Raw genomic sequence first — 22,268 nt, forward strand, 5'->3', positions numbered from 1 at the left:
GGTGCGGGGGTGGACTGTGTATAGGCTGTGGCTCTCCGGGACCTGACCCTGTGGAGCTGCAGCCTGAGAGCTCAGAGTTGCCAGAACCACAGGAGGGACCGCCTCAGTCTCTTCATCCCTGATCCTTTCTCCTGGCTCAGGTAAACTGCTGCCCACCCTTACCACTCGGCCAGGGTGGGCAACCACATCCTCCCACAGAGAACTAGAACAACCTCAGGCAACAAATCGGCCACTCTAATTTTCAGATGGGAGAACGGAGAAGGGGGAGGGATTAGACCAAAGCCTCACAAAGAACTGGTAGTATAGACAGGCCGGGCCCTCTGTAGGACGTTCCATTAATAGCCAGTGCTGCTTGGCCAAAAAGTGTATCCTCATTTGCTCTGTCGAGTAGCACATGAAATGCTACTATGCGAACTCCAGAACTTGGAACTGGGGTACACTTACAAAGAAAACATTTGCAGGAAGGGGGGGGTGGTGTCCTGGGATGCTCTGGCCCCCTCACCAGATCCCCAGCATGAGTCCTTTCTGGGCTCCCTCTGTGGGCCTGCATGTGGGGTATGTGACCCTGGAGGGTCTCCGATGACATACAAGGGGGCTGGGGCCATGACCCTTTCAGTGACCTGGAGCTCTTCCTGCCCTCCCCCCACAACCCAGGCAAGGCCCAGAGAAATGGAAACTCTTTCCCATCCCCTCCTCCCTCTGCAGGTATTCAGTTCTCCTCTTGGAATCTCCTGGACCCAGGGGATCCGACCTTCCCTGCCCCCTCACCTCACAGCTCAGACTCTATGACTCAGTTGGTTTGGATTCTTCCTCCCCCAACAATTTATCACCAATAGGCTTATTTATGTTCCTCCATCTCTGCCTCGCCTGTGATCATTCTGATCCCAGCCAGGCCTCTGCCCCTAGAAGGAGGCCTTCCCTTCCCAACCTTGCTGTTCTGGGAGAGCCACCTGGGTGCGATCTTCTGAAAGGCACTAAGTGGTAGGCTCTGGATGCTGAGCTGCTGCCTGTGGTCCTGGCCCACCGTGTCACACAACTTTCGGGGGCACAATTCGCAGAGCTGGGAACACAATGTGGATGCTACCCTGGAGTCTTTAGTCACTGCTGGCTGGGCACCCTAATGGTTGGCAATGGGAATCGGCAGGATAGGACAGCTTGTGGTAAGGAAGGGAGAGCAGTGTGTCACCTGTTCTGCTGAAAGGAAGGACTGTCTATCCTGGCAGAGAGGGGTGGGTGGAGAGTGGAGGCAGAAGATGTGTCCTGGAGGAAGGAGATTTGGACTGGGCCCTGAGGAATGTTTATAGATTCATTTTCACCAGAACTTCCGTCACCTTCTAGGTGGGGGCTTCTAGGGGTAGGCCTGGACTTCATCGACAAGACAAAGTGAGGTCATTCTCCTTGGCTGCCAATTTGCAGGAGGGAACAAGACCCAGGAGGGGGCAGCGGTGCCCCGTTGGCACCGGTAATAGTGACGGAACCCGGAGTAGCGTCCAAGTCTCCAGTCTATCTTGCATCGTTCGACCCCTTCTTTTTTGGTTGGGCGCCCAGCCTTTTCCGCGCTGGCCCCTGCAGTTCCGGGGGATGCGAGAGGTGGCGACACAGAGCAGAGCGGCAGGGCGAGAGACCCAGGGCCCCTCCGCGGCCCCGGGGGGCTGGGGACGCGAGCGGCTGTCTGACGTCGGGGGCGGGGCGGGCGGCTGTGACGCGTGGGGGTGGGGCTGTGCCCCGTGCCGGCCCGGCAGACGATTCATTCAAAAGGCGCGCAGCCTGCGCGGCCGCCGGTGCGCTCGCAGAGGCGGGCCGGAGCCGCCGGGAGCTGGGCTGCCGGAGCTGCGGCGGGCTGCCAGGTAAGGAGGGCACACCGAGCCCCAGCCCGGGGCTCGCTCCCCCGCGGCCGGGCCAGAGGGATGCGGACCCGAGTGGCGCCCACTGCCTCCCCTCGTCTGAGGAAGTTCAGCGGCGCGGCGGATGCCGCAGCCCCACGCCCCCGTGTCCTGTCCCGGAGTCTTCCGCATCCTGCCAGTCCCCGAGCCCCCCGCTCTGGGACCTGCGCGTCCTCCGGCCGCGACTCCAGGCACAGTCGCGCGCCGTGCTGAAGCAGCGGCGGGACTTGCTGTGTGGGGAGCCGGCGGGCCCCGGAGACGCCCCCGGCCCGGCAAACTTGGACCAAGATCAGGACCGGGTGCGGGATGGTGCGGCTGCAGCGCGGGGCGGCCGAATGGGGGGAGTCTGAACGGTGTCAGCCCGTGACTGTGGGTGACACGGCGCCTGAGGCGGCCCAGCCCAGGCGAGTATGTGGTCGTGTCACTGGGCGGTGACGCGGGGCCGAGCGGGAGACACAGAGGGGCTCTGTGTTTGTGACAGGCAGAGTGTGTGTGTGTGAGAGAGTGACCCTGGCCCACTGTGAGTGAGACCCCGGGTCACTGTGGTCACTGAGTGTGTGTGTAGCATAGGGAGTGACCGGAGCAGGCCCAGGGCCGCTCGTTACTGTGAGTGTGACATAGAGGGAGAGGAACACCAGGTGACAGAGACCCAGCCCAGAATCATTGGAGCCAAAGAGTGTGTGTGTGTGTGTGGTGTGTGTGTGTATGTCTACACCTCGGGGCAATGAGTAAGTGGCAGAAGGAGGAGGGACCTCAAAACCCTGCGGGCAGATGGGGGGTGCTCTGAGGGAGGAGCGGGGAGCCAGGGACAAGGGTCTTTCCAGGACTTTCCTCAAGAGGGCGCTGCTTAGGAGCTCAATTTAGTGAGGTGGGGGGACCCTTAGTGATTTGCCCTGGCCAAGTGAGGGGGCCACAGCTGGGCCGCATTTGGTGGGGTGACACCTCTGGAGCACTTGGGGGGCCTTGCAGTAGCCTCAGACTCCACCTCCCCCCCCCACACACACGTGTGTCCTGGAGGCCTGGCAAAACTCTGCTCCCCGGTAACCTGTGTTCTCACTGGGCGCAGGGCCTCAGTCTCCCCATCTGCACACTGAGGTGCTGAGCTGTGAGTGGACTGTGAATCAGTACTTTGGGATCCTCTATTGTTTTGGGGGCCACCGCCTCTGTACTTCCTTTCCTCAGGCAGAAAAACTGCAGTCGGGGGTGGGGGTAGGCTGTCTGCTGGGGACACAGTGGCCCAGGGGCTACACCCCGGTAGGTGCCGATGACAGAGGGGCCAGGCCTGAAATTCTGATCCACAGACACTGACTGCTCTGGCCCAGGCCTCCTTCCTTGGTCTCCCCGCGCTCGAGGAATGAGGGTGTGGACTTGGTCCCCGTGAGTGTGGTCTCCGATTTGGAGCCCTGGCGCGGGGGCCCTTCGGCATTTGGGCTAGGCCTGTGTGAGGCGCCCACCGCCACGGTCAGGTTCATGCAGGGGCCAGGCCAGGAGGGGCGGGGGAGCCCCTGCTGAAGGATCTGGAAGGTCTGTCCTCTGCTGATATCCTCTGAAAATCTTGATTGCATTCTGCTGGGGGCGAGGGTAGGAGGCCAGGTGTGCATGGCACTTTGTGGACACCTTGTTGAATCCTCACGGTGGTTCTGAGAGTGGCGGCCGTTTCAGAGAAGGAAACTGAGGCTCAGCCAAGCAGTTACTTGCCCAAGGTCATGTAGAGTCAGGACAGTGCCAGGACTGGAATTCGGGTCTTCTGGCCCCCGTGAGATGCTTGGAGAGGGCCGCCAACCTTCCTGATACAAGCAAACCTCGGAGACATTCCGGGTTTGGTTCCAGGCGGCCCGCAATCGAGCAAGTATCACACTAAAGTGAACCCCGATGCTTTTGCACAGTACCTGTCAAGCACAATCAAACAAGGTATGCCTGTGTCTGTTCATGGCTTATCCGGGTCTCCTTCTCTCAGGCCTGAGTTTCCTTCTCTCAGGCTGGCAAGCATGGCCGTGCCAGGGCGTGCCATGGTGAGTTCTGAGTGTGGCGTGTGTTTACACACACATCTGAAACTTTGGGTTCTGTGGTCTTCCTGCTCTTCCTCCTCCTCCTCCTCCTCCTTCTCTCCCCGCCCCAACTCCCACCCGTAATCAGAGGTCACCGGAAAGACCTGTAACTTGCCTTCAAGGGCCTGTGGTTGGTTTTGGGACCAGTCCACACAGCTTTGAAGAGTTGCAGGACGCAGCAACACAGCCCAGGCCACCGGGGTGGCAAGGACAACTGAGAGTCCCCATTGACCTTCACCATTTCTAGGAGGCCCTGTCCCCCTTCTGAGTTGCCCTAGGGTCCCTTTCCCAAGTCCACCCCCACGCTGTGGTGGGGAGCAGGCTGGGAATGACATTGAGCTTGTGCCCCACCCTCTCGGGGTCTCAGACTCCCTGTTTTCCCCTGAGGCCCCTGTTAGCTCTGACCCCCGCTGCTGCCTGGCCGAGCACTGGAGCTGGGGCTCAGGGTGTCCCTCCGTCCTCTCTGGAATGGCTGGAGCTGTGCTTCGTGGGGCTGATCAGAATAGCTGTCTTGGTCTCCTGGGGCTGAGCCTGAGTTATTTCCATCCCCAGCACAGAGGTGGAAATAGCTCAGGGCCCAGGAGGGGGGAGATGGGAAGGGTTAACCAAGGGTTAATCTCCTTTCCTGGTCTCAGCCCATGGAGGCCCCCGGCCCATCCCTACCGTGTGCCCTGCCCACGCCAAACCTTTCTGGGAACTTGGGTCTCCTGGGATGATAGGAATGACGGTGAGGCCAGGCCGGGTTGCACGTGCGGCCCCAGCAGGCCTGGTGCGGTAGCCACTGGAGGAAGGTGTCGGTCCGGCCAAGGGCGTGGCGGGGCAGGCAGCAACCTGCCACTGCTCGTGGGCCCAGCCCCACTTTACGGAGCGGGGACTGAGGGTCAGAGAAGCGCAGAGACTTAACCAAGAACCCCAGAACCCTGATACTCTGGCTCTCGCCCTCCAGCCAGGGCACCTCCGCTGGTTCCGCCACACGTTCCCAGGCTATCTGGACATGGCCCAGGACAGGAAGCAGGTCCGGGACGCACCTTCACAGAATCAGGGCTCCCTCTTACGCCCCAGCTCTGGCCTGCTGCCCTTGCCTCTCTGCCCCCATTGCCAGCTCCCTCACACCCTCCCCACAGCAACTGTGTTTGCCTCCAAAATACGGCCCGGACGCCGTACCCTAGCATCAGGTCTTCTCCTCTGAGACATGTTTGAACTTTGCATCTTCACCCTCATGTCTCCCTACCAGATGCCTGGTTTTACTCTGCCTTTGCTTGTGCTGTCTGCTCTTGCTAGAACCCTCCTGGCCATTCACGGTACAGCCCCGGCCCCGCTCCCCCAGGAAGCCCTCCCCACCCAATGTGAGCCCCTCTTCATCGTTGCCGTCCACCTGCCAGTTGTGCCCCTCACCTCTGGGAACAGGCATAGGTGTGGGGCACCTCTGGGAACCGCCTGCCAGCTCCTACTGCCCTGTCTCTGCTGGCCGGGCCTCTGAGGGTGTCCCTGTGTGCTGGGACACACAAGGAGGTTGAGGTTGGCAGGGTCTCTCTGTGGGGACTGGGGTGAAGACTTGAGGCCACGTGGTGGGCAGGGCGAGTTTGGGGCTTGGGCATGGCCCTCATTCTGGGCCAGCCAAGGACACTCCCTGCAGAGGCCCTGGGCACAGGTGTCCTCAAGCAGTGCTGACGAGCGACCCCTGCCCTCCCACGCTTACTGGGAACTGAGACCCAGAGAGCAGAGGGGACCCGCTCTAGACTGAGGCCCATGGCCACTGGTGCCGGAGCCTGGTGCTCAGGCTCATGCCCAGCCCCCAGGTAAGGGCTGTTCCACCATCCGAGAAGGAGCAGGCCAGCTCCTGCAGCGGGGGAGGAAGTGATGGAGGAGCTGTTTGAGGCTTGGCCTGGCTGGGTGAGGCCAGGTGCCCTCTGCCACGGGGCCCGCCCTCCACCCAGCTTTGCCTGAGACCAGCCCATGGGGCCTGTCCAGCCCCAGTCCCAGTCAGTGCTGGGACTCAGAATGCACAATGGCGCACCCTGGCAAGGCCATGCTTGCCAGCCTGGGTGCTGGGGATGTGGTCTCTGGCTCAGCTTAGCACCCTCACTGTGCTGAGCCCTTGGGTGCCGGGGCCTAGGCTTAGTGCCATCAGTTGGGACTAGGGTGGCAGGGAAGAAAAGAGGGAGCCGATGCTGTGTCCCCACTATGTGTCCAGCCCTGGGATGAGGACCTGAGGCTCTCACAGCCTCAGCCTCTTGCCCAGAGGGCCCACAATCCCCTCCAGGTCCAGGCAGGGGAAATAAGGCCCGGAGAGGTGAAAGGGCTGGTGAGAGCCGGGTGCCACTGGGGTCCTAACCCAGGTCTGTCTGCCTGGAAGGCCAGAGCACTTCCTTGGGCCACCCTGGGAAAGATGAGAGCTCTATAAATAAACTGCCCATGTGGCCCTGAGTATGTGCCCTGGCTACTTGGCACAGACGGGAATCGATGGAGGGGCCTCTGCAGCCACTTAGAGGCAGGGTCTGCATGTGGGCGGGGAGGGGAGGGGCAGGCATCCAGGAGGAGGACATGACCTGGGACCTGCACACCCTCACTGTGCAGAGGAGCAGGGGGCTTAGGGAGGGACCTGGGCGCCCACAGCCCCTGGCCCTGCAGGGTACCCAGCCTCCTGCATGTACCCGCCTGCCTCCCTCCCCCGGGGGAAGCCACAGACAATAATGGCTGAAGGGGCCAGGGGAGGGGAGGGTCCACCTTGACAAAGAGGACTTCCAGCAGACGGTGGCTCCTAGGCTGAGGCCTGAGTGTAAAAAGAGCCACTGTTCCCCTGTGAGCTCTGGCTCCTCCAGCCACGCCCCTGGAGGTCAGCTGAGCGGGCACAATAGCCCAAAATTATAGAGGAGGAAACTGAGGCTCGGAGACATGGGGCTGGGTGCCGACCACTCAGCACCCCTCCTCAACCAGCCTGTGACTCAGCTGGCCTGGAGCAGATGGCCACAGACCCACGTAGTGTTGGGAAATGGGCACCCAGGGTCCTCCCCCCATGCCACTGGGACTGACGCTGGGTTCCCTGCAGCACCCCTGCCCACTCCCAAGCCACTGGGTGACCTTGCTGGACACCCATCCATCCTCAGCCTGGCTTCTCGTGGGCTATGGTGAGAACTGGTACTCAGGAGAGGCCTGGCCCGCCCCCGCCCCCAGCCGGCACCGTTTATAGTGGCTCTGCTTACCCCTCAGTGCCCCTGTTTGCAGGGGAGGACCCTGAAGCCCAGGGAGGGTAAGTAGTTTGCTCTGCTAGTGATGAGCCAGAGCTTAAACCCAGGTGTGACTGCTCCAGAGCCCAGCACCCTCCCCCTCCTGCCGTCATGCTGACCCCAGGCCTCAGGCTCTGTTGGTCAGGGGTTGCCAGGGGCGGGGGGGGGGGGGGGGGTCTCTGTCCCCAGGACCCTAAGTCTGGAGGAGACAGAGAACAGGGCAGGCTGGGGCTGCGGTCTGCCCTCAGTCTCTCACTAATCCTCAGCCAGTGGACGCAGTAAGCAGGGGACTATTACACAGCACCCAGCGGGGCCCCAGGGCCACACAGCCCGGTGAGGTGATGGAACAAGGCCTGTGCTGAGCAGACTCTGGGGCACCTTGGCCCCTTAGTGACTTGGCCCCAGCTGTGTGGTCAGGGCAGGAGACAAAGGTGGCTTCTCAGAGGAGGAGGAAGCAACAGCACAGGCGGGAGGGCAGTGACATATGTCCAGCCCTCCCAGGTCCCTTGCCATTGTTCACAGGGCTGAGGAAGACAGCCTAGGGCTGCCCAGCCTCCCTGCCTGGCCAGAGCAGGAAGCCCACAGTGCTGAGGAGTGGGGGGTGGGAGAGCAGGGCATGCAGGAGCTGGGGGGCTGCCAGGCCTGGGGGAAAGGTGCCGGCTGCCCACTCCCCCTCCAGCTGGGTCAACCTTGTCACCTTTGGCAGCGAGTTGTTACAGAGTCTCAGTGTCCTCACTTGCGGAGCCTGGGGCCCTGTCTCTGAGGGGTTCAGTGAAACCGGCCTGGGAAAGGAATGAGGTATGCAGTAAGTGCTTAGCGAGGGCTGGTGGGGAGTCCCAGCTCTGCCAGAGACACTGTCTGCTTGTAGACCATGCTCCCCAAGCCCCTGACTCAGCCCAGAGAAGGGGCCGGGGTAGATCTGTGCAGCCCCAGACCAGGCAAAGCTGGCTGGGCCCATCTGGCTGCCTCAGCCTTTTCTGTAGCCTCAGAACCACTTAGTTCCTCACCCTCACCGCCCACTGCACCCCGCCGACGGGAAAACCACGGAGTGCTCACTCCAGGGTTGTGAGCTGGGACATCATAGCTGCCCAAGGCTGGGGTGGGGGTGGCAATTAGGTGCCCTTCACTGAGGGGCCCTGAGGCAGCCCAGCAGGTCTCTGGGCCCCAGCCTGTCAGCAGCCCTGGGGAGCGGGGCCTTCGCCCTGGGACCTCTGCTTCCTCCCCCTGGGAACTCCCAGCCCTCCCTGGGCTCCCTCCTCCACACAGCACCTTTCCCCTGGAGCTGGCACCCACTGGGGCAGTATGCGAACGAGCACGGAAACAGGGAAACCCCAGGTGCCCAGAGACCCCGGGGTGGGGCAGCACCTTTCTCCCTGGGGCCTGCTGGGTGCTGTGTAGTAGCCCCTGCTTACTGCGTCCACCGGCTGCCTGGCCTCTGCCGTCAGGTTGGCAGGTGCCCCAGAGCATGCGCTGTGTGTCAGGGCCTGGGCTGGGCTCTGGGGAGGGTGGGAAGCAGTGACCTCTCACGGCCTCAGTTCTCCCAGGTGTGAGAAAGGGATGCTTCCCTCTCCTGTGAGGAGTGGAGGCGACCCAGGATGAGGGCCTGGCGGCAGGCACGAGGGTCATTGCCCTTCCTGGTGAGGAGGCTGGGAGGAGGCCCTGGCCGTCCTCACCGCTGCCACCGCGGGCCTTGCCCTACTTCAGCCCCAGTTGCCAGGGAACCACCGGGCTCCTCGCTAACCTGGATTTCTCTATTGATGGGCAGCCTTTGTCTCCCTGCCTCTGGGGCCGCCACCGCCAAGGGGACCCAGGGGACCGGGTCCAGCTGTGTTTCCAGGCAACCCTAGCCTCTGAAGGCGGCAGGGTGGTCCTCAGGCCCTAAAGCTGTGGTTGGGAAACAGAGCTACCTGCCTCCCCTCCCTGCCCCAGGTGAGCACCTGCCTCCCACCTCCAGCTTCACTTGGCAGGGAGCCCTCTGAGACACAGTTATTCCATTCCTGACTGTCCCCCGCGAACCCTTCTAGGCTCCTGAAGGCCCTGGGGGAAGTGCAAGCTTCTCAGCTTGCAGCCTGGCTTGGTGTGAGTGAGCTGGGCGTTGCCCGCCCACCTTCCTGGACGCCCCTCCCTTCCTACACCCTCTTCCCTCCCAGATCCTCACCAGGCTGACGGCCCCTCCTATGCACTGGACTCTGCGCCAGGCAGTACACATAAATATAGGAGAATTTCATTTATACCTTATACCTGCCTGCCGGTGTGTGCTATTTCCCCTCGCAATTTACATATGGGGAAACTGAGGCACGGCAAATGCTATTTGAGAGCTTACTTTGTACCAGCTCTTATGCTGAGTATTTCATGTGAATTCCCTCATCTGTGCTCTGCTGCTGGGAGAGCGCCCACAGCTGTAGCACCAGTGAGGAGTAGAGCAGAGCAGGTCGGGCTGGTTCTCCCTGAGTTAGTTAGCCCCCGGGGTTCAGGCCCCCCGCCTCACCCCAACCTCTGAGCTCCTTAACCGTTAACCTGTTCTCTGGCCCTCCCAGCCTTAGCAGAAGCTGGACCCTCTCCTGACAGTGCCTTTTCTGATCCCAGCCCTGCCCCCCCTAAATTCAGGTATACCTCCCCATGTACCAGCCCCAGGCCTTATGCTGGGTTCTGGGCTCAGAGGGCAGCAGGCAGTGGGGACAGGGCTGGGCCGACAGGAGGGCCCCACATAGGATGATTAATGCAGAAGGGGAGGTGGTGGGGGGCTTCCAGGAGGCAGAGACTTTGAGCTGAGAGCTCTGAAGGAAGACTAGGTGTCCGCCTGGTGATGGGAGGGGTTTCTGGGCAGAAGAAACAGCAGATACCAACCAGTGTGCTGGGGTGAGCAAGGCACCTGTGAGGGCTGAAAGGGGCTCAGGGTAGCTGGGGTGACAAGGCTCCTAGGCTGCAGGTGGGGTGAACTGGAGGCCATGGGGTGGGTGCGGGGCCGGGAGACCTTCGGGATTTGGTGGCGCTAATGTGGAGGCTGGTATGAGGCTGGGTGCTGCTGCCCCTGCTGCGGTACTGGGAAAGGGGAAGCTGCGAGGCCGGCGGGCTGCACAGCTTCCTCTTTCTGTGCAGCCTTCAGGGCTGCACCTCCCTGGTGCTCCGTGCCTCTGGCTTGAGGCCCTGGTCGAGGCTTTGTTAGCTGGCTTTCCTCCAGGGAATTTCTGGTTCTAATTGTTCGGGTATTTTTTTTGGAGGGTAGGGGTGGGCTGAGTGTGAGGAAGCCCCTGCTCCGGTGAGCCTGTTTGGTGGAGACCTCCTGCCCCAGACGTGGGCTGGGGAGGGTTTTGTGGTGAATGAGACAGCGTCCCTGCCCCTGGTGCTGTCTGGTGGGGGGGCATACAATAAACAAGCAAGCAAACAAATACTTAATTACCTGCCTGGGCAGGAGGTGCAGCAGGAAAGAAGGGGCTGGGGAGGAACTCCCCCGACCTACTTCAGGCTCGTCACCTCATTTAAACCTCAGGGCAGCCTGGCCCTGGGAGATGATATCCCCATGCTGCAGATGAGGAAGCTGAGACCCAGGGAGGTGAAGTAGGGGCTCGGGTCCCTTGGGGAGTTGGTGGGGCCCCAGGCTAGGAGGCTTTGCTCAGGGAGGAGTGGCCTTGAAGCTAACTTCCTTCTCTGCCCTGGGGCCCCATGGGGTTCTCCTCTGCCAGGGGCACCCGGGCGGGGAAAGGAGGCTTGTGGCTGTGGGCCCGGCCCTTCTCAGGGCCTTGGTCTGCCCTCCTGCCCGCTCTAGGAAGCTTCGGGAAGTCACTGACTGCTCGGCCTCTAGGACAAGGCAGAGGGGTTCGGGTGGAGCCTTCTCAGACCCCCACCCGGTCTCCAGAAGGGGATTCCGTCTGAACTTGCTTGTTGGTGGAGGTGCTAGTGCTCAGGGCTTAGACGGTGGGTTCCTGGTGGGGACGGGGTGCCGGGTGGGGTGGGGAGTGGGGAGGCCGGAGCTGCAGGTGCGTCTGCGCGTCCAGGGGTCTGGCTGGCGGCTGCCTGACTGGGCAGGCCCACTGGGAGCTCAGTCTGGGCCGAGTGTGGGGGCCGGGGAGCAGCCGTAAGCAGAGACTGGGGGCTAGACTGGAGTAAGTGTGGGTTTGGGGTAATTAGGAGGTAGGTAATTGAAAGGCGGCAGGGCCCGAGGCAGCGAGTGTCTGTGAATGTGCCTGAGTGGGTCCACGCTGGCTTTGCGTCTGGGCCTTTGGGCACTCATTTTGCTTCTGGAAGCCTCGAGATCCCTGTCTACCTGGAGCTGAGCAGCTGCCCAGCCCTTCCTGTGGGCTCGGGTCGCCCAGCAGGTGCCTGTCGGGCCAGGGGTGGGCCAAGGGCCATCTCTTCTGTGGCCTAAGTGCCTCTTACATTTCGCTCCTGCCCTCGCCCTCTAGGACCGCCCTGGTGACAGGGAGGGATGCTGGGTCTGGGGACTGGGTAGGGTTTGGGGACCAGCCTGGGGACTTGGGGCTCGTGGGCAGATCTGTGGGTTAGATCCTATGAGGAGCAGGGGGTCGTGGGGAGGTGGGCTTCAGGGGGAGCTGCACGGGTGGGGTGAGGGTCCACTTTGGGGCCGGAACTGCAAAGGAAGACTTGTAACCAAGGCAGAGGAGGGCGGGGCGCAGCAGGGGCCCGGGGACTTCAGCTGAGGGTTGCTGACTGCCAGGTGCAGCCTCACTCTGCTCTGGCCCGACATTCTGTCCCAGGTTTTCCCCAGAGCTGGCCTTGGGCTGAGAGCCACTGCCAGTGACCTGGAGAGTCCCATGGTGTGACCGCTGCCCCTCCCCCTCCTGGGGTGTGTAACTCAAGCCCCTGGCCTGCCACCCAGCGAGGGCAGATCATTTTCCTCTGGCTCCTTTTCCAGGTGGGAAGCCCAGGCCACCCATAGGCTGAGGGGCCCTTGTGTGACCTGGGCTTTACTGCCGGCAGCGCTTGTCCCAAGGGGCTTGGCCTCAGTCAGCTTGCGGCTCCAGGCAGGGTCCCCTCAACCTGCTGGGGGCCCTAGGCCAGTGGCTTGGCTCTCCAGTGCCCCCCTCGCCCTCCTGAGCCTGAAGCCGGGCCTCCTGGAAACCTCTTATTGGGAACTCCCTGGTTTTGCCACAATCCCTTTTGTTGTCCGATCCTACCCTTCCTTCTGCTGCGCCAGCCCCGCCCACGGCCGAGACTCGGCCCCAGGCCAGTGCCCACTGCAGGGGTCACTCCATCTCCCGGCCATCTGTCCGCCGTGTGGTGCGAGCTCCCTGACGACGGAGACACTGTCCGTCTTGTTCATGTTCGATTATCTCCTGTGCCTGGCACACAGGAAGTGCCCAAGAGAGGATGGGACGCTGAATGCTGGCCACAGTGGCCACCTCCCCGGTCTGCCCCAGGCCCTCTGTGGAGAAGGCAGCGGGGCGTGGCGGAGGGACACACAGCGGGGCAGGACCGCGATGGAGTCGGGGCGGTCCAGGCAGGAACTCCGGCTCGAACCCAGCTTTGAGGAAAGGTGGTCTAGAGAGGCTTCTGGAGAGAGGCTTGTATTGGGCTCTGAAGGGTGAGAAGCAGGGCCTTCCTTGGAGCAGGAACACGGGAGAGGGCAGAGAGCAGGAGGGTGGGCATGCTGCGGCCCGCAGGGAGCTCTGAGGGGCGGGCGCCCGAGCGACTGCGGTGGGGGGATTGCAAGCTGTCTTATCCCCCATCCCCAGGGATGCAGTCACAGGCTTCCTTCCTCCCAAGCTCCCCTGCCCAGGCCCCAGGCACCTGGCTGTTTATGGAAGGGGAAGGAAGCCTGTCCTCCGGGAAGCCTCCTCAGCCTGGCAGATCCTGCTGCTCCCCTCCAGTCTGTGCTGCCCTGGGAGGCTGGCCCCAGACCGGGCACCCCACCTCTGCTCAGGCCTGGGCTGCCAGCGGTGGCGGCGAGTGCAGGCCAAGCCTTGCCCACACTGTGCCCGCCCTGCACCTTGCGGGGTCCCTATCCAGTGCTGTGCTGGAAGCGGGCCTGGCGTTGCCTCCTGCTGAGCCCCCTCCGTCTGCCCTAGGCTGGGGACCACAGGGCCTGAGGATGAAGCTGAGCTCTCCACCACACTGGCCGCTGTCCTGCTTCCTTGTGGTGAGTTGGGGATGGGACTGGTGGGGACGCCAGAGGAGCCAAGTCCTGAGGCCCACGCCTCACGGCTCAGGAGGTTGAGTGTGAAGACTCCTCGGAACTGGGCTGGGTCGGGTTGGTTCTCAGCTCTTCCTGTGACGTGTTCTGACCCTAGGAAGCACCTCTTGGCCCACACTGATCTTGGAGCTGGGAGCCGGGTCTGGGGCCTGAGGAGTTCCCCAGAGCCTCGTGTGTGGCCTTCCCTCCGCCCTTCAGGGCGCCTGGCTCCACTCTGTGCCCGCTGCCCGCAGAGCAAAATCAGAGGACCGGGATCTCCCCAGAGCAGGTGGATTCAGGGCAGACACTTCATACCTGCAAAGGGAAGCAGAGAGCTCCCCGTGGAACGGGCTGTGGACACAAATTGAGGAGAGCCTTCCCTTGGGATGCTTCAGGCCCTGTGTGGGTGCAGGGGTGTGAAGAGGCTGGCTGGGCTTCATGGGGCACTCCTGGGGGATGCAGTCCTGGAGACTCAGCTGGACCAGAATCGGAAGCAGCAGGCCCCTGATCTGACCCAGGGGCGATGAGCAGAGGCAGGCTGATGACAGGCCCAGCAGTGCTTGGGGGGCGGGGGGGGCAAGGCAGCAGGAAGAGAGGAATTCGGAAGCATTTCCCCTCATCCTGGAGGATGGAAGGGGAGTGACTCAGAGACCTAGTGGCTTGCAATCCTGAGCAGGCCCTATTTGGGGCTTTCCAACTCTTTCCAGAAGCAGACGAGGTTCCCTCCCTGCCTGGGCAATGGCCATGTGGCAGGCCTGGGTCTAGCAGGTCTGACCTGCAGCGTGAGGGACTGAGGTCAGAGGGTGTCCTCGAAGCTTGGGGGAAGGGGCCTCGTGCCGTCCTCAGTCCCCACTCCCGGGCATCAGGAGTGGGTGGTGGGTAGACAAGCCCAGTAGGCCATGGCCCAGCACTTTCTGCTCAGTGTGCCCCGCCCGCTGTCCTTCCAGCTGCTGCCCTGGCCTCTGGCTACGCCGACATCAACGGCGCCTTGGCAGTGCCCGCCGGGGGAGGAGCCCGACCTGGTGAGCTCGCCCTGCCCACCTGCCTGTCCTGGGAAGGCTCGTGAGGGCCAGGGGCGGGCTTCCCAGGGGCCTCAGGCCTGGCTCCTGGATTTGTTCTCACCCTTTCCCTTCCACAGGACCTGGGGCAGGGCTCAGCATGCAGGCCCTGCCCCCCGGGCACCTTCTCAGCCTCATGGGGCTCTAGCCCATGCCAGCCCCACTCCCGCTGCAGCCTTCAAGGGAGGCTGGAGGCCCGGGCGGGCACAGTGACTCGAGACACACGATGTGGAGACTGCCAGCCTGGGTGAGCCATGGGGTGGGGCGTGGGGGCTCATGCCCAGTGACCAGAACTCTGGATCCTGGGGTCCCAGCTTCACCCCACCCCTAAGCGGGACTCAGTCCTCCCATCTATGAGACGGGATGGGTGAGGACTGGTGTGTGTGTCCGGTAGGGCGTCCAGCCTCTTTTGAGGAAGGTTCTGGGTCTCAGTGACATTTTCCTGCCTTGTAGGTGGTTTGCCCCTTCAGAGGCTCCCCGTGTTCCCTGCCAGCCATGCTCCTGGACACCTCTGGGTCCTCGTGACTGTTACGGTGAGTGGCCCGGGGGGCTACGACTGGTGAGGGTACATGTGGGGGCGTCTGGTGAGCTTGAGCCCTGGCACCTCCCCCCAGTGTCCATCCAAGGCCATGGGGTCCTCATTCCCTCAGCTCATGGGGGGGCGAACAGCCGGAGGGTATCCAGCAGGAATGTCATTGTCTTACTGGCTGCATGTCGGAGACCATCCAGCAGGTGGCAGCCACGCTGGAGGGCTCACATCCTGACCTGTCTGTCCTCTAGCCTCGTCCCCTTAAAAACAGCCAGGCAGACGAGTGTGGGCACATCAGCTTGTACACACACACACACACACACTCCTCCTCTCACCCGTTGTGTCAAGTCACCTTCTGAGGCAGCTCACTCACGGCCGGGCACAGGGAGGCGGGACCCGGAGTCCCTGGCCAGGCATGCGTACAGGTGCCGCAGGTTCGCTCCTATGCGCCAGCCTGAGGAGTGCCCGGGGGATGGGGTTCTGACCCTCGGGGCCTGAGGACGCCTCTCTCAGGCTGACTCGTCAGATGGGCACAGAGCAGGGGCTGGGGGTGCGTTGGCCTTTGCTTCCCCAGCGTGGGCAGCTCTGGACACATCAGCACCCCGTCGCACACACATACGTACACGTGCACACACGGACACACACCCTGACGTGGGCCCTGGGCCTGTGTGTGTTCCTCTCTGCCTCGGTCTCGCCTCCGCGCCTGTGTTGCTCAGAGTGGAGATGGCGGACCCGACGTGGTGTGGAGGTGGCAGCGGGGGCCAGCAGCACTGGGGAGACACGGCAGCCTGGGAACGGCACACGGGCAGGCGGCCCCGAGGAGACGGCTGCCCAGTACGCGGTCATTGCCATCGTGCCTGTCTTCTGCCTCATGGGGCTGCTGGGCATCCTGGTGTGTAACCTGCTCAAGCGGAAGGGCTACCACTGCACTGCCCACAAGGAAGTCGGGCCTGGCCCTGGAGCTGGAGGCAGTGGTGAGGCCCGGCCTGGGGTCCTGTGGGGAGGCCAGAGGGCACGGGCCAGGCCAGCCCAGCTTGGAGGCCACCCAAGGGCACCTGCGTGGCCTGGAGGGTCTGACCAGGAAAGGCCTGCAGAGGGCAGATCGGGAGGGGTTCCTGGAGGTGCTGCATGTGGGCCACGGAGGGGGACACTGCAAACTAACAAGATGGAAGGAAGGATGATGAGGTGGCCCGAGGTGGGGATGGGGCAGAGCAGAGGCATGTTGAGTGGCTTTAGTGGGATCCCACTCTGAGTGAGGCCACACCTGGCTGTAGGGGTCTGGATTCTTCGGGGCTACAGCTGTGTGTGATCAAAGGTCAGACTGCCTACTCCTTACTCCAAGTGACCTCTGACCGCTGACCTGAAGGGCTGGCAGGCACCTGTCCTGAGCAGGCACCAGGAGAGGTTGGGGTTTCCAGGCTGCAGTTCGAGTTATGAGTCCTGGAAGCAGAGAGGGAGATGTGTTCCTCCCACCCCCACCCCAGGACCCTGGGCCCCCTTTTCTTCTCCCCACCGCCTACCCCGAAGGCCAGTAGGGCAGGGGCCCTACGTGCACATTTATTGCCCCCAGGAGCCTTGTGGCCAAGGCCCAGCTGAACTGGCATCTCCCGTGCCAGTGCCCCAGGCTGCCTGGGACAGGCTGGAGCCCTGCCTACCTCCTGACACTGAGGGGCAGGCAGGGGCGGGTGCTGTGGGCAGGCAGGAAAGTGGCAACTCAAGCCAGCTCGCCTGGGGCTGCCCGTGTTTACCTAGCCTAGGACCAACTCGAACTACCAGCTGCTGCCTGGGTACAAGTCCTAGGAGCTCTGTTTGCTGCTGGCCCAGGAATGACCACATGGCCCATTTTCATGCCTTTGAAGTTCGGGGCTAAGAGCCATAATCATGTGGACAGGCTGGTGCGCAGGGAGGTGACAGGCCTGGAACTGGCAGCGTTTGCAGGAGTCAGCTGAGGAGCAGAGGCACAGAAGAGGCTGCCCCCCACACACACACGCTGCCTCTGCAGGGGCTGTGGGGCTCAGGCGGCCCATAGGGAAGTGGGGCTTTGGGTGCAGGAGCAGTGGCGATGCTGAGCATCTCAGCTGCAGCCTGGCGCAGGTTTACAAACATCGAAGCTTGTAGCCCAACTCTTAGGGAGGCTTCGTACGCCCTCTGCTGCCACATCCTGGTGTAGCTCGAGAGTCTGGAGCTCCCTCCTCCCTTCCCCAGGACCATAGTCCTTCTTTTCTGACCCCAGGGAACAACGCCGCCTACCGAGCTGAGGACGCCAACGAGGACACGATCGGGGTCCTGGTGCGCCTGATCACTGAGAAGAAAGGTGAGGGAAGGTGTGCCCATCCCTGTGCCCAGGAAGGAGGCACAGCCTGTGAGGCAGCCTCAGGGGGCCGATCGCATCCAGCTCTGCGCTTCCCGCTGGCTCACCTGCAGCCAGCCAGGCCCTCAGACCAGTGTGGCTGATGGTGCTGCCCCTTTTCCTCCTGTTCTTGCCTGAGTGGGGGTGTGCTGGGTGGAAGAAAAGGCACCTGGCCCAGGCAGGGAGGGGGTGGCAGGTAGGCAGGGGGATCGGTGCTGGGGCGGGGGTCCCGGGGAGGGCCCCTCATGGCCCAGAGCCAGTTCTGACTTCAGCTGTCCACAGAGAACGCAGCGGCCCTGGAGGAGCTGCTGAAGGAGTATCACAGCAAACAGCTGGTGCAAACCAGCCACAGGCCTGCGCCCAGGTGAGTGGGCAGGTGGGTGAGGAGGGTCCGTACCCAGCTGATCAGCTGGCCTCCTGGGGACTCACCACTTGGGTGTGTTCCCTCTCCTGTCACCCCGATTCCCCTTCACTACCTCCTGTGGCCTCTCCTGGTCCTGGCCTGGCCTAGTGACCAGTGACCACTGCCACCCATGCCCTCCATAGGCTGCCGCCCGGAACCCCCAGCATGCCGCACATCTGTCCGCATCGCCACCACCTCCACACCGTGCAGGGGCTGGCCTCACTCTCTGGCCCTTGCTGCTCCCGTTGTAGCCAGAAGAAGTGGCCCGAGGTGCTGCTGTCCCCTGAAGCTGCAGCTGCCACCACTCCTGCTCCCAGACTCCTGCCCAACCCCACCAGGGCTCCCAAGGCCGGGGCCAAGGCAGGACGCCAGGGCGAGATCACCATCCTGTCTGTGGGCAGGTGAGGTGGGCACAGACGCAGCAGGTTCAGAGGGACATGACTGGGGCGAGGAGGCAGGGCCCTCGGCTGAGCCCTGAATACTCTGCCTGGTGACAGCCCACCCTTCCTGACCTCGGTGCGTGTCTCTGGGCAGTGGGGGTGGCCAGGGAGAAGTCAGGTCCCTCAGCCGTGCTGTCCCACCTGGAGCCATTGAGCCCCCTGGGCAGGGCCCTGGCCCCTTACCACCCTGGGGGCCCCTCGGGCCAAGGGCCTACTGCAACCTAAGGTTGGGGGTGTCGGGGGCTCGTCTGTGGGTAAAAGGGTGCAGGAAGGGCTCAGGCTCCGACCCATGAACTTGCCATGTGACCCTGGCAGGTACTGCCTTCCTGCATCCAGGTCCCTCCTCTCACAGGGGTGATGGCACTACCTCCTCTCACCAGGTTCCGTGTGGCCCGAATTCCTGAGCAGCGCACAAACTCACTGGCCTCTGAGGTGAAGGCCATCACAGAGGCTGGGCCCTTGGGGGGTGATTTCACTGACTCCTCACAACCCGGCCCTCCCGCTGAGCAGCGGGCACTGCTGGGAAGTAATGGAAGCCATACTAAGTGGCCAAAGCCCCCAGCAGAGAAGGCAGCTGAGGTAAGATGTCTACCCTGATTGCTGATGGGGCAGGGGTGGGGGTGCCGGGAGCCCTGGGCAGGTGCCACGTTCCTGGAGCCCAGGAGCCCCCAGACTGAGCTCTGGCCCCTCATTCCTGTCCCCCAGGAGAACCGCTATGTGGTCCGGCTGAGTGAGAGCAACCTGGTCATCTGAGGGGCTGTCTTGTCTGAGGACACTGCAGGCCTGTCCTGGGAGGTTCCGAAGGCTTCCTGGAAGAGGTAGAGCTGCAGCTGGGCCCGAAAGGATCAAGCAGCAATGGCCCAGCAGACAAAACAGCAAAGACCAAGGGCTGGAGGTGGGAGTGTCTGCCCCAGTGAGGAGGCAGGCCCGCAGGCACTGTGTCCAGGAGCAAGCTGAAAGCCCCACCCGTCCCTGCAGGCTACCCTTGACCCTGGGCCCTGGTCAGATCCTAGGAGCCCACAGCACCCTCTGTACCACCAGGAGGCTAGGCCCTGATGGTTGGAAGGGGCCCTCTGCCTGGCACCCCTGGCCCCAAACCTTGGTAATTAGCCACCTCCTGCCTCAGTACCAGGCCCTCCAGCAGATGCACCTCCCCCTCCTCTGGGGGCAGCACAGTGCGTGGGCTGGGAGTCTGGGTTCCTGGGTTCTAATCCTGGGCAAGTCCATGGCCATCACTGGGTCCAAATTTTTCTGTGAAGTCTCAGTGCCCAGGGCCTCTCCAGCTCCCTGCAGGATCTGGGCTGGGTCATGTGGGGGGAGAGTTTGCCTCCTTGCCACCCCCTCCCACTAGTAGCTTTACCTGGCCCCCCATTTTTGCTGCTTTCAGGATGTCCACCTTCAAGGCCCCCAAAGGGCTGCCTATCCATGGCTCTGCCTACAGAGGGGCTCAATGCATGTGCCTGCCTCCCCCTGCTCTTTTCATTGAAATCGAAAAGACAGACGACCTGGGTGGGGCCATGCTAGAGCCCCAGCCTGCCCAGCCACCCCCAAGATATCAGGAGCTTCAGGGGGAGGTGCGTGACAGGCTGGAGAGGCACCTCTGACCTAGGTAGTGCGTGTCCCTGTGGTGTTGGTGTCTGTCCCTAGCCTGGGCAGTGCGGGCAACAGCCCGGCCTATCTCCACCCTAGTTCAGCAACCTGGTTATTTATGTGGGGCTGTGCAGGCACAGGCCCCCCGCCCCCCATCGTCCCCATTTCTTATTTATTGAAACTTGGCTGTTGTCCTGTCCTTGTGTCTCCATCCACATCCGTTTGTTGAATAAAAGGTGCGACAGTGGTGTCAGGAGGAGCCTCTGCCTGGTCGTCGATCCGCGCGCTAAATAGCTCTGTTCGGCACTGAGTGGGGGACAGGCAGGCCATCCCTCCCTTTGAGGTGCCTTCTCTTTGGCAGCAGGTGAAGTGGGGTAGGAGGGGGCCTGTCACCCCATCTGGTTCTCCCTGAAGCCCCAGAGGCGGTGCTATCCAACGGAAATGGAGTGTGTACCATGCATGTAATTTAAAATTTTCTAATAACGTTTTAAAAAGTAAAAACAACTGAATTTTAACGATACCAATTATGCATTCTATTTAACCCAGGAAATATCTGAAATATTTTCATTTCAATATACAATCAATATAAAATGATGAATGAGCCATTAGTACATTTGCTTTGAAATCTGATGTGTATTTTACACACAAACCACACCTTATTATGAACCAGCGGATTTCAAGGGCTTCATAGCCCCCTGTGGCAGACAGCTCCTGTGTTGGACAGCACAGCTCTAGGGGAAGTGGAGCCCAGATGGATGGCGTCAGACAGTGGGGGCTGGAGCCCATGGAAGGGGAACAAGCTCCACAGAACAGTAACAAATGCAAAGGCCAGCCAACAACAGAAATACGAGTTGGAGAGGCTGGAAGTTGAACCCTCTTGACAGGTGTGGAGACGAGGGGAGAGGATGGGCATTAGAAGGCAGCACCTGGGCTCTCGGAAGCCATCAGCCTGACCCCAGGGACACCAAGGGGCTTCTAGAGCATGCAGGCAGGTGAAGCACGGTCAGCTTGTTCTTGGTGGGTGCAGAGTGGGTGCTCTTGCAGGCAAGAGGGGGTGGAGGCCGGGCTGCATGGGTGTGACAGAAACAGATGGATCCACCAATAGATCCTGAGGACACAACCGAGGGACCTAGGAATGGCATGTAGGTCAAAGGGTTAGGGACAGCTGGGACAGCTGGGTGGGTGAAGAGGAGGGGCAGTCCTGGGGCACCCGGGATACAGCCTCATTGGATGTGCTGAGGCTGTATCCCGGGATATCTGGATGTTGGCTCTTTTAAGAGACGGGTCTGGGCTAGGTGATCTCTGGAGGCACTCACGTGGGAATTCCAGCCTGGCTGGATGGGCAGGGACATATTCCAGAGCAAGGGCTCAGGGAAGACTGCTGGGCCGCTCCAGGAAGGAAGGCAGGATGTACAGTATCCTGAAGCTCGGGAAGGAGAATGTGGGGAGCAGGGTAGGTCACAAGGCCAGGTGCTGCTGCTGCAGTGTCAGAAAGAACATGGCGTCCCATGTTCTTTCTGACACAGGAGACGTGGGTGGGGCCGGCTTCCTCTCCAGGGAGTGGTGAGAGCAGCGCTAGGCCGTAGCTGATGGGGCCTTGGACTCCCGGAAGAGGGGGTTTTCAGTTCAGTCTGGATTCTTGGTAGATTTTTTCTTTTTAACATGGAAGAGAGGGACACATTTAAAAACTAATGGGAAGGAGGCCCAAGGAGAGGCAGAAGCACCATAAGTGACCTTGATGGAACCTGGGGAGGTGTGAAGAGGACCCCTGTGGGCATTGTTGCACTGGGTCTGCAGGAGGCCCTTCTCCCAAGGGGAGGCTGGGCACACATGCCTTGAGACTCCAGCGCTCCCTACCTCTCCTTTCTACGCCACAGACTTCTCTCTGGGGCTCTCAGGCAGGCAGGAAAGGGACGGCACCTCTCAGGACCTAGGAAATAAAGCTTCACCTACTCTAGGAGGGGAGAAAGGAGCAGAGAGGGGCTGGGTATCAGGACTTTTCTGGAGCAACAAAGGTTGTCCAAGTCTAGAACAGGGTGCCTTCCCAGGGCACTGAGGAAATGTTCCCCAGGGTTGCCAGCGTGTACTGTGTCCCTATTTGCCAGCTGTTCAGCTGCATCTCGGGATTTGGCTTCTCATGTCTCTCAGCTAACCAACTCCAACTCACCTAGGACTGAGGTGGCACACTGGGGTGAGGACAGGGCCCCCTAAACACGCTCACCTGGGGCAAGGCACGTACAGGTACCAGCTAGGGTGGAGACTGGGAATGGCTTCCCAAGCCACGTAACAGATGCCCCACCTTGGTGCTGGGCCCCGGGTAATAAGCACTGCTCCTCTCCAGACCAGCCCCCCACACCACGTTTCTGCTCACTAGAAGGTAAGAACACTATGGTTCTGGCCTCAGTTTCCTCACCTGTTCCTTGGGGATGTTGAGGCCAGATCCCAAGAGTGGGGTAAGAAACTGAGATCAAGGTAGGGGTGTGTCATCTGATGTCATGGCCCTCAGGACCCCACCCTCACCTGGAAGCCTTCCTGGCTTGTCCCCTCCTAGACTCACCCCTTCTAAATCCTGGCAGCCTTGGGCTGACCACTCCTCACTCCACCCACACC

At 61.8% G+C, this 22,268-nt stretch overlaps 1 protein-coding gene across 5 annotated transcripts; it reads left to right on the forward strand.

Moving 5' to 3' along the window:
* Positions 1-1,747: 1,747 nt before the first annotated feature.
* RELT (RELT TNF receptor) lies at positions 1,748-20,167 on the forward strand. Of its 5 annotated transcripts, none has more exons than XM_053925588.1 (11): positions 1,748-1,847; positions 13,185-13,255; positions 14,236-14,310; positions 14,427-14,593; positions 14,800-14,879; positions 15,592-15,849; positions 17,109-17,189; positions 17,508-17,589; positions 17,772-18,029; positions 18,449-18,647; positions 18,774-20,167. In XM_053925588.1, the coding sequence occupies exons 2-11, from the start codon at positions 13,208-13,210 to the stop codon at positions 18,819-18,821; spliced, it is 1,296 nt and encodes a 431-aa protein (XP_053781563.1). In that variant the 5' UTR covers positions 1,748-1,847; positions 13,185-13,207; the 3' UTR covers positions 18,822-20,167. The 5 variants fall into 5 exon arrangements, with proteins under 5 accessions (XP_053781563.1, XP_071077556.1, XP_071077558.1 ...); XM_071221455.1 differs by having other exon boundaries at positions 17,880-18,029; XM_071221454.1 differs by lacking the exon at positions 1,748-1,847 and adding an exon at positions 10,944-11,073.
* The last annotated feature ends 2,101 nt before the right edge of the window (positions 20,168-22,268 follow it).

The sequence above is a fragment of the Desmodus rotundus genome, chromosome 5, assembly GCF_022682495.2.
Source record: "Desmodus rotundus isolate HL8 chromosome 5, HLdesRot8A.1, whole genome shotgun sequence".
Classification (NCBI taxonomy): Eukaryota; Metazoa; Chordata; class Mammalia; order Chiroptera; family Phyllostomidae; genus Desmodus; species Desmodus rotundus.

Excerpts from the sequence above, each read along its gene's own strand:
- RELT (XM_053925588.1), top strand. The coding sequence starts at position 13,208 with ATGAAGCTGAGCTCTCCACCACACTGGCCGCTGTCCTGCTTCCTTGTG. Across the intron at positions 13,256-14,235 it reads CGCTGTCCTGCTTCCTTGTG|CTGCTGCCCTGGCCTCTGGC; the intron begins GTGAGTTGGGGA and ends CTGTCCTTCCAG. Across the intron at positions 14,880-15,591 it reads GGGTCCTCGTGACTGTTACG|AGTGGAGATGGCGGACCCGA; the intron begins GTGAGTGGCCCG and ends TGTGTTGCTCAG.